Below are 11745 nucleotides of genomic sequence, written 5' to 3' on the forward strand. Positions count from 1 at the left end.
GTGTTTAGATGCGTATTCCTTGGCTCATGGCTCTTTCTTCTACTTTCAAAGCCAGCAGCATGACTTCTTCAAATCTATGCTGCCATCATTGCACGACCTTCTTTGTGTGACACAATCTCCCTCTACCTCTCTCATGTAATGACATGTGTAATTACCGTTAGTACTCACCTGGGTAATTCAGGATGCCCTACTTATTTCAAGATATTTAATCACACCAGCAAAATCCCTTTACCATATACACTCTATATGTTACTTAGGTTCACAGGCATCAGAGATTAGGCTGAGAATATCTTCGAGGGCCTTCATTCAGCCTACCACAAGATATTTGGGAAAAATCCTAGAAATACAGAACCTGTATGACCCCAGAGGAAGCTAGAGAGGGATCAGAGATTCAGAGGGAAGAGAGTGCTGTCTTGGATTTTTAAGGATTTCTAGTTCCTTATTCTAGTCCCTTAGCAGGTCTTGCTGTTTCTTACCTTCTGGGATTTCATGTGGCACTCTGGACTATTATTATAATAAATACCCTTTTTACTTAAGCAAGCTTGATAATTTATATGCTTCTGTTTTTCCCCAACCGATGAATCCTAGAATACTAATGCTTGTGTAGATAATGGCCACATTTTCCAGTTACCACAGATGATCTGTCTGGACTCATTGTCGGTTACTGCCTCTGAATAATTGGTTTTTCTTTCAAAGAAATAGTCTCTTATAGTCTATTCTCCCTCATCCTGATAATCCCTGATCTGCAGGTTTTTCAGATACTTAGTTCTGGGGGGAATGCTCTTGTCTCAGAAAAAGTGGGTAACTTCTATTTTAACTTCTGTTTCCCCTCTTAAGTTTCTTCCCACTCCACACTTCATGATATAAGGAATTGCTAAAGTAGCATGGACTACTTCACATATATCTGCATATGTGTGTGTGTGTGTGTGTATACATACTAAAGTACATGTACAAAAACTGGGTTATTATTAATCCTCTTCCTTGTTTTGGTTACTTGTTAATATTATTATTTATAGTATTTGGATGTTAGTGTTGAACAATTACTCTTGTAAATTCTGAAAAAAACCCAGTCAGAAGGGTACACATTTAATTACCTATGGTTGCATGTAATTACCTGTGGTTGTATGTCTTGGACTTAGCTCAGTTGATCCTACTTTAACTAAAAAAGAAAAAAAAAAAGGAAAAGGGCAAATGATACTTCCCAATTTAAAAATGGGAAACTAAGGCTCAGACTAAGTGTTATCTGATAAAAAAAAAATGACAGTAGCAGGCTTAAAATTCAGGTTTTCTGAATTTTAGTTTACTTTTCATTAATCAATGCTATTCTATGTGAGAAGGTTCAATACTAGAGTTCAGAAGATGTTATTTTCTTTGGCTGAATTGCCTGCTCTGGACCCTGACTACAATACCTTGCATTTGATGTAGCACAAAGCTTTTTCATCTTTTCCCACATATCTTTAATTCTGTGGTCCTCAAGCATGCCTTTCTCTGCATTGTGTCCAAGAGGTGAAAATGCCATTCTTAGTAAAGAAATTTCATGGTTTCCTGTGCAATAAGGTTTCAAGGTTTCTGGTGCCATAAGGACATAATTTTGTTGACTGCATCTCTCAAAACTTCCTTTACCTTTTCATTCCTTAGACTATAAATGAAGGGGTTCAGAAGAGGGGTCCCCATTATGGTGAGGACAGCTGTCACTTTGTCGAATTCCAGGGAATGACTCTGGCTGGGCCTCACATACATGAAGATGTTGCTCCCGTAGGCAATGGAGACGACGGTGATGTGGGAAGCACAGGTGGAGAAGGCTTTCTGACGTCCCTGGGCGGAGGGGATGCGCAGGATGGTGGAAATGATGTAGGTGTAGGACACGGTGGTGAGCACCAGGGAGGTCAGGAGGACGAGGGAAGACAAGAGGAAGCTTATCATCTCAAGGAAATGAGTGTTGATGCAAGCCGCCTGTAGGAGAGGGGCGATGTCACAGAAGAAGTGATTAATCTCCTCAGAGCAGAAAGGCAACCTGGACAGCAGAATAACTGGGCAGAGCACGGACAGGAAGGCCCCCACCCAGCAGCCCAGGACCAGCAGGAGGCAGACCCTGCTGTTCATGATGATGGTATAGCGCAGGGGGTTGCAGATGGCCACATAGCGGTCAAAGGACATCACCACCAAGAGGATAAATTCCACTGTCCCCAGGAAGAAAAAGAAGTATGTTTGGGTGATGCAGCCTGCAAGGGAGATGGTCTTCCTGTCCTCTAGGAGACAGGCCAGCAGTTTTGGGGTAACTGAGCTGGTGAATAAAATGTCCAGAAACGACAAATTACTGAGGAAGAAGTACATTGGGGTTTGGAGGCGATTATCAGCCCATATTAGGGAGATGATGACCCCGTTTCCTGTTAGAGTAAGCATGTAAGTCACCAGGAGAACCGCAAAGAGGAAAACCTGCAGCTTGTGGAGGGCAGGGAAGGCAGTCAGGATGAACTCAGTCACTGTGGTCTGATTCTGCACCTCCATTGAATGCAGTGCAAGGCGGGCAACATGTCTCTGAAAAAAATGACAAAATATAAAGATGAAGTCAAGCTTAGGAGTTCCCTGGTGGCTCAACAAATTAAAGACCTAGCATTGTCACTTTTGTGGCATGGTTTCAATTCCTGGCTCAGGAATTTGCACAGGCTGGAGGAGTGGCAAAAAAAAAAAAAAAAAAAAAAAAAAAAAAAAAAAAAAAAAAAGAAAGAAAGAAAAGAAAAAGAAAAGAAAGGAAGGAAAATCAGCTTAAATAAGTTTTCAACTGTCATTGATAAGATGCAGTAGAAAAATGTCTGACTGAAGAGTCGAGTGATTTGTTTTTATCCTGACTATGACCCTAATAAACATAGGATCTAAGATAAATGACATGAATTCTCTAAACTTAGTATTGTCATACTTAAAATTTTTAGTTGAATGAAAATAAAACTGTGGTTTTTATGATTTTACTCTTTTTAATACAGTTTTTCTTTCTTTTTCTAATTCAACATTCTTGAACTACTTTTTTCCAGCCAAGTTCTGTACGTAAGAGAGACCTACCTGAGAATCCAATTAATTTGGGAAATGGAGAAATGGAATGTGAATAAAGTTGAGTTACTTTTCTCAGAGTTTTTCAACTTTTAGGTATTGTGTAAATCACAGAGCAGAGAGCAATGAAATCTGGACAGTCAAATGAAAGGGAACTTGTATTTGTTTCTACTTACTTTTGCTATTAGTATTATGTGTTCACTATTAATGTAATATCTAGTTGGACACAAGTTATTTTGATGTAATGGTAATTGAATTCTCCATAAGCTTGCATCGTTTAATTTTTTAAATTTACTATGTGGTATAAATTTTTGAACATATGCAGTTATAAAAGTAGGTTAATGATACATGGTTCATAATTTGTGAAAGCAATTTTACATATTTTGAAAAACATTTTTGGGAAAATGGTCAACGTGTTTTCTTTTTTTCTTTTTTTTTTTGTGCTGCTTACGGGATGTGGAAGTTGAAGTCCCTGGGCCAGGGATTGAGCAAGTGCCAAAGGAGTGACCCGAGTAGCTGCAGTGACAATGTCAGATCCTTAACCAGGTGGACTGCAAGAAAACTCCAATCTGTTTCTCTTTTGTTCTTTGCAATAGTATATCTATGGCAGCATCCGGAATAAACTTTACCCCCCCATTCCCCAACTGATTTTTTTCCTTTTAAAAAGCTTTATTGAAACATAGTTGATTTACAATGTTGCGATATTTTCTGCTCTACCACAAAGTGATTCAGTTATACATATACACATATCTATTCTTCAGATTCTTTTCCCATGTAGGTTATCACAGAATATCCCAACTGATTCTTATAGGTCCTCTCAAATAGGACTCTTTACCACATATTCTTTTCAGCCATTTGATGATCAGGTTATTAACAGTAGTTCTAAAATTGATGCAGATAGTGTTGGAAGCACTCAGCTTAATCTTAATCTTTGTTGAACATCTGCTGCACATCTATAGAATGCAGTTGACCCACTGTCCTTTACTGTATTATTTTGTGACTAATCCTTTTGTTCTGAGTTAAAACAAGAAACTTACGAACTTTGAGCTGGGTTTTTCTTAGGCTTGGAGGCCACCTGGTTCCTCTTTAAAGGAGGTCATTTTCCTCAGGGTCTATCTGGAAGAGGTAACTTCTTGGTGCCCTTTGCCTTAAAGATATCTTTGCTGTTTTTTTCTGAACAAATTTCCATCTGAAAAGTTGGCTGTGACTTTTTATGATCCTGCATTTGCCTCTTGTTTCTATTCAGTACTCATTTATCCTACAAATCAAATTATCCTTATTTTAGTAGCAAGAGTTTTGTCTTCACCTTCCCTGTTTTAGATTAGGAAATACTGGTTTCTTAAAATTAGTTGATGTTTCTAAGTAAATAAACTTCTTTGCAAATGCATAATAGTTTCTGTCCATCTAAGAGTAATTTTTAAATATAATTGGATCTGAATAACCTGGCTTGCTGTTGAATTCAGCAGGAGAGGTCTTTTCAATTTCTTTTTAATCCTTGGCCCCAGTTTTTGCATCTACGAAAAAGAGTGTTGAAGAGTTCCTGTTGTGGCTCAGGGGAAATGAACTCAACTAGTGTCCATGAGGATGCCGGTTCGATCTCTGGCCTTGATCAGTGGGTTAAGGAGCCAGCGTTGCTGTGGCTGTAGTGTAGGCCAGCAGCTGAAGCTCCAGTTCGGCCCCTAACCTGGGAACTTCGATATGCCACTGGTGCAGCCCTAAAAAGCAAAAAAAAAGAGTATTGATTATCTATATAGTTCTTTTCAGTCTAAATATATCCTTTGTTTTCAACGAAGGCAGGTACAGTATCTGAGTCCCCTTTCTTTGGGCACAAACAGTACTCATATTTTAAAAGAAATAAATCAGAATTGATGGCACTCCCCCCTTAAGCATGGGGTGATAGCTGCCCACATTAAGCACTGATAAGCTCAGTGGTCTGCATTTTCTTGTACCGAATACAGCTTTGATCATAATTTCTGCCTTCCTGGTGTGGGTCAACTTAGTTGATAGTGTGGGATTTATGTCGTTCTAGAAAACTGATTGCTGCACTGTTAATGCTGGGCATGGGGAAGGGATCCAGAAGATCTGATCTTTCAGGGTCTGTCTAGTGATGGAGAAGGTGACAAGAAGGCAAGAGTCTGGGATATAAGAGAGCAGTTTACAGTTACAAGGTGCATGATTCCATTTCTCTAATAATCTTCCAAATTGTTACAAAGCAGTTTGTTCCATCTTCCTTTAAATTATCAAAGGTCTCAGAAGAGCCTCACCTATTGAAATAGGGTTTTAGTACCAATAGGAATTCTTTCCACCACAAACATTCTTCTTCTTCTTCTTCTTCTTTTTTTTTTGGTGGTGGTGGTGTTGTCTTTTTTTGCCTTCATCACAGCCACAGCAATTTGGGATCTGTGTTGCATCTGCCATCTACACCACAGCTCACGGCAACTCCGGATCCTTAACCCACTGAGCAAGGCCAGGGATCGAACTTGCAACCTTATGGTTCCTAGTCGGATTCGTTAACCACTGAGCCATGACAGGAACTCCCACCACAAACATTCTAATATTCCCTTCTTACCCATTGCTCCTGCACCCAGATAATAAGCTTCCAAACTGTTTACTACAGCAAGGAAGGAATAACCATGTCTGGGTGGACAAGTATTAATGTTATTGTTGTTTAGTATAATAAGAGAATAGAGCACACGCTGCAGAGTAGAAATGCTCCAAGCTTCCCTTTTCTTTACCCCTCCCCACCTTCATCACTGACAACACTGGAGATCGATAGGTATCTTAAAAGAATACTGTGGATTCTCACAAAGCTGCCTCTCATCTATTCTCTTGTTTCTTTCATTTATCTAGTTAATTGTTTCCCCACCCCCATAATGTTCCCCACTTTCCTTCTTGCCTTTATGGTCTCTGATGGCCCCGGTAGGAGCTTGATTCCCCTCCTGTACTGTAAAATATGAACAATTCGATATCTTCAGAAGCATTATGCCTTTTTTTTTTTTTTTTTGCCACACCAGTGGCATGTGGAATTTCTCAGGGCAATGATCAAACCTGCGCCACAGCAGTGACATAAGCTGCGCGTTGACAATGCTGAATCCTTAATGCACTACGCTACAAGAGAACTCCAGTACTGTGCCATTTTTAATAACAAAAATCTTGGGTGGTTGAATATAAATAGAGTTGCTGTTTGCCGTGGGTGTCATAGGATGTGTAACTATGGGAAAAATGGCATGAGGGCTTTCTATTCTGTTGTATTTTGCTCAAATAAACTTCTCTGAGAAGAACTAAAGAAGTAGCTTTGGGAGTTCCCGTCGTGCTCAGTGGCTAACAAATTCAACTAGGAACCATGAGGTTGTAGGTTTGATCCCTGGCCTTCCTCAGTGGGTTAAGGATCTGGTGTTGCCATGAGCTATGGTGTAGGTTGCAGACACGGCTTGGATCCCACGGATCCCACGTTGCTGTGGCTGTGGCGTAGGCCGGTGGTTGCAGCTCTAATTAGACCCCTAGCCTGGGAACCTCCATATACCACGGGAGTGGCCCTAGAAAAGGCAAAAAGACAAAAAAAAAAAAAAAAAAAAAGAAAGTAGCTTTGCTGTCCTCTGTGGAGTCTCTCAAGTTTATGGCAGTGAATAAAACCTGGCTTTGTGTTAGCCTTTTCTAGATGATCTCTGTGGCCTCACCATCCCATCCTTTCCAGGAGGAAAGGTTCTGGACCATGACAGTCAGTGTATAACAACTTAATTATAACCTTGTTAAATGAGGCCTTTTGGGGGGGGTATTTTTCCTCATTACCATTTCTGTGGATCTTTAAAATTTGCATAAAACCACATATTTACACATTCAATAATCCAGATTTAGGAAAATGTGGAATGATGGAAAGAGTATAGTATGTATTGGAATCAGAGAACCTGTGCTATATTTCTTCTTTGGCCACTTAGAACTCTGGGATTTTTTTTTTTTTTTTTTTTTTTTTTTCCAGGGCCATACCTGAAGCATATGGAAGTTCCCAGACTAGGGGTTGAATTGGAGCTGGATCTTTAACCCACTGGTCAAATCAGAGCAATGCTGGATCCTTAACTCACTGAGCAAGGCCACGGATCAAACCTGCACCCTTATGGGTATTAGTTGAGTTCATAATTTGCTGAGTCACAACAGGAATTCTGGGGTTTGTGATCTTTAATAAGACTCTCCCTCAACCTGAGTCTTATTCCTTATTTCTAAAATGAGGATAGTAGTAATGCCAGATTTAAGGTCCTAAGACAGAGCTACCACAGTGATTTATACTTATTAGTGTTCAATAAATTTTTAAGAATATAGGGTTGGGGAAGGAAGAATAGAGAAGGACAAAGAGGAGATCCCCTGGTGCCTCAGGGGTTAAGGATCTGGCATTGTCACTACTGTGGCAAAATATTGATCCCTGGCTAGCCAGGGAACTTCTATATGCCACAAACTTGGCCAGAGAGAGAGAGAGAGAGAGAGAGAGAGAGAGAGAGAGAGAGGAGTATTAAGATGTGGTGGGGATGGGGCAATCTGTGCTGCTATCAGTGAAATGTGAAAAAAGTTAACTATAACTGAGGTTACTTTAAAAATATGAATTTTCATAGTTATGGTAAAGCTAGTATATTCAACATCTACTGTCCCTAATTCTTTGGCACAGCAGTAACCGAACTTTATAAAATATACATGCAGAGGAATGTAGTAAGGTTCAGACTGTTTAAAATGTAACGTAGATAACTACATAATAATATATACTCACATCATACTCAAGTTGGTATTTCTTTCATTCAGTTATATGAAGAAACTTGATTTTGGGGTATTTTCTTCTTATGCCTCCATCCATTATTCTTTAAATTCTTTATTGCTTCAATTTTGAATTCCCTATAAATCTCTCTCAGCCCTAGTCTGAGCCTCTTCCCCTGAAGATACACATCCCTTCTTTCAAAACCACACCAAATGGTTATTCAGTTTTTGCTGAAGCACTTCATCCTCTTCCTTTGAAAGCAAACCCGTCCTTGTATAACCATGGTTTACTTCTCCCAGTTTTTTCTTATTCCCACAAAAAGTCTAAGTTTTGACTTATTATAAGCCCAAGTGTTACGTTAACCTTTAATCTTTTACTTTATACATTCAGTGAATCTTAATCTTAGAATATTTTCCTGAGTTTCAAGTAGCCTATATTCTGGATCACATTTTGCCAAGAAAGCAGAATGGCGAGTTTGGTAATGAAGGCAGACCCAAATGAATCAAGACAGTCTCTGTCTTCTAGTTTAGATCTCTGGCAAAAAAGACCGAAAGTCTTTCTGGCTGAAATCTTCCAAAGTATCAGATCTTTTTTTTCCCCCTCACTTGTAGGGAGGTAATTTTTTGTCCATTCACTTAATTTCTATGTCTTCTGTGGATCCATCCAGAAACTTGGAACTATTCAAAACCACAGACTATCAGATTAGAGGAGAACTAAAGGGATACGAGAGAGTCTGATCCTAAAATATTCTGCACCGTCTCTGCTGTGCAGAGTGATGTGAAACTCACTATTTTTTGAGGTCTTGATTTCTAGGAAAGTTCATATTTGTATTCTTTGAACTACCTAAACTTTCTTCATTTTTTTAAGTCTCTTTGTTCATTCATCAGACATATTGCAACTTGATATTAGGTATATCCACCTTATTCACTTTCTCCTGGAAATAATATTAGCTGCTGGGTATAAATGTGATTCCAGTTGGATGACTTGTTATATTTAAAGATTTTTATTCACATTTAGAGAGTTTGTTTAGAACGGCTCTTGGGATTCTGGCCTTAAAAAAGGTTAATTATTATTATTGTGATCATGGAATGTTAGAACTGAAGTAACTAATCACAGCAAGTTATGGTCTCCTGAGAGACTCTCTCGGGTGTTTATTTTATTTATTTGAGGAAAACTTAGAGATCTGCTTAAGCCACAATGAGCTAGAAATGTGGAAAACTTGAATTAAAAAATGTTCATAGTTATTGATAAGCTTTAAGGTGTTTTTCAAACTGAGGTTATTTATATGATATATGTCTATGTACATATTTTTAAAAGGTATTTTATGGAGATGTGATTTATACACAATAGGAACTTGTGGGGTTTTTTTTGCATACCTGTGGCATGAAGAAGTTTCTGGGGCAAGGACCAGAACCTTAACCTGCTGGGCCACCAGGTAACTCTAATAGGAACTTTTAAGGGTATAATTTGTTGATTTTGACAAACGTATACAGTCATGTAGCTACCACCACCATTATACTAATGGTTTAAAATATTTATTTGACCTTAAACATTTCTTGCAACCTTTCATAAGTAAATGCTATTACCTCCTTACTTCAGCACCAGTCAGGGTAATTTTGCATTTTCTATTTTTTTTCCCTAAATTTTTGAATATAAAAGCAACATTCAGCATGTAGTTTTCATTTTTTTTCACTAATCTGATAGTTTGAGATTTATCTGAGTGCTTTAGTCATCATGGACACCTGAATTGTTTTCATTTTTTTGTCGTTATGAGTAAAGCTTCAAAGAACATTTGAATTAATGGTTTTTTGGTTTTTGTCTTTTAGAGCTGCACCTGCGGCATATGGAGGTTCTCAGGCTAGGGGTCTAACCAGAGCTAGAGCCACTGGCCTATGCCAGAGCCACAGCAATGCAGGATCTGAGCCACATCTGCAGCCTACACCACAGCTCACGGCAACGCCGGATCCTTAACCCACTGAGCGAGGCCAGGGATCGAACCCGCAACCCCATGGTTCCTGGTCAGTGGTTCCCACTGAGCCACGACGGGAACTCCCAGTCTTTTCTTCTTGAAGGAATTTTAGTGCATCTGGAGTAACATCACTTAATTTATTTATTTTTCATTTTTCTTGAGGTATAAATGACAAAAGTGTATGTAGTTAAATTGTATAGTGTGATGATTTTGCATACACGTCCTTTGTGAAATGAATATCACAATTGAGTTAATTAACACATTCTTCACCTCACATAGTTACGATTTTTGTGTGTCTGAGATGCTTAAGGTCTCCCTTCTTAGAAAATATCAGGCATGCAATACAATATTATAAACTATAGTTATCTGTACGCTAGATACCCAGAGCTTTTTTGTCTTATAACTGAAGGTTTATGTCTTTTGACCAGCATCTTCTCATCTCCTTATCCTCCAGGCACTGATAACCACCATTCTTCTCTCTGTTTTAATGAATTTTTTTATTGTTTTTATGAATTTGATTTATTTTTTATTCCACCTATAAGTGAGATCATATAGTTTTTATCTTTCTTCTTCTGGCTAATTTTACTTAGTGTAATGTCCTCTGAGTTTCATCCCTGTTGCTGCAAAAGTCAGGATTTCCTTCTTTTTAGAGGGTGAATAAGTAATAATATTGTCTATCAGTCTCTCTCACATACCTATCTTTCTACCTATCATCTATCTCTCTCTCACTCTCTCTTTTTTTTTTTTTTTGCTTTTTAGGGCCTCACTCATGGCAGAAGGAGGTTCCCAGGCTAGGGGTTGAATCAGAGCTGTAGCTGTTGGCCTACACCATAACCACAGCAATGTAGGATCCGAGCTGCGTCTGTGACCTACACAGGAGCTCACGGCAATAATGGATCCATAAACCACTGATCTATCTCATCTTCTTTATCCATTCATCCATCAAAGGACACTTCTGTTGTTTCCGGATCTTGGCTAATGAATATGAAATTGCAGCTATCTCTTTGATATATTTCAATATATTTTGAGATACTGATTTTGTTTTCTTTGAATGCATACCCAAGAGTGGAATTTCTGGATATTATGGTTGTTTTATTTTATATTTTTGAGGGTCCGCCAGACTGTTTTCTATAGTGCCTGTATCAATTTACATGCCCATCAACAATGCTCAAGGGTTCCCTTTTTCCACATGCTTGTCAACACTTGTCATCTGTTGTCTTTTTTGATGAATACCGTCCTAAGAGGGGTGAGGCGATAACTCATTGTGGTTTTGATTTGCTTTCCCTAATGATTAGTGATGTTGAGCACCTTCTCATGTTCTTGTTGGTTATTTGCGTGCCTTCTTTGGAGAAAAGGCCATTTAAGTATGTAAAACAAGAATATCACTTGCCATCTGGTTCTACAAAGATTAAGTCATTAAGTCACCTTCAACCATAGTGTATGCTGAATTGTACATAATCCTTAGCCAAAATCACCACAATCCCGGCCTCTACTCCTAACCCTTTGGAGCAGATCCTCAGAGCTATTTGAGAGGCTGTCTCCTGGGTAATAGTCCTCAGTAAGTCCTAGAATAAAACTGAAACTCAAGTTCTCACATTGTGCATTTTAAAAAATTTTTACTTCTGTCGACCATTACTTTGCCCATTTTAAAATTGGGTTGGGAGAGTTCCCACAGTGGTGTGGTCTGGCATTGCCGAAATGGTGGCTTAGGTCTCAGCTGCAGTTTGGATTTGATCCATAGCCTGGGAACTTCCATATGCTGCAAGTGTAGCCAAAAAAAAAAAGGTTATATTTTTTATTTTGCTATTGTGTTGTATTATGGATATTAACATCTTATGAGATATGTGTTGTGCAAATATTTTCTTCTATTCTATAGGTTGCCTTTTAACCCTATCAATTGCTTCCTTTGCTTTGCAGACCTTTTAGTTTTATGTAGACTTATTTATTTTTGCATTTATTGCCTGTGCGTTTGGTTTAATGTCCCCCGCCCCAA

At 38.7% G+C, this 11745-nt stretch overlaps 1 protein-coding gene across 1 annotated transcript; it reads right to left on the reverse strand.

Moving 5' to 3' along the window:
• Positions 1535-2508, reverse strand: LOC100513559 (olfactory receptor 6M1-like). Its single transcript, XM_003129983.3, has one exon. It carries the CDS (start codon positions 2506-2508, stop codon positions 1561-1563), a length of 948 nt encoding a protein of 315 aa, XP_003130031.3. The 3' UTR covers positions 1535-1560.

This window comes from Sus scrofa, chromosome 9, assembly GCF_000003025.6.
Source record: "Sus scrofa isolate TJ Tabasco breed Duroc chromosome 9, Sscrofa11.1, whole genome shotgun sequence".
Classification (NCBI taxonomy): domain Eukaryota; kingdom Metazoa; phylum Chordata; class Mammalia; order Artiodactyla; family Suidae; genus Sus; species Sus scrofa.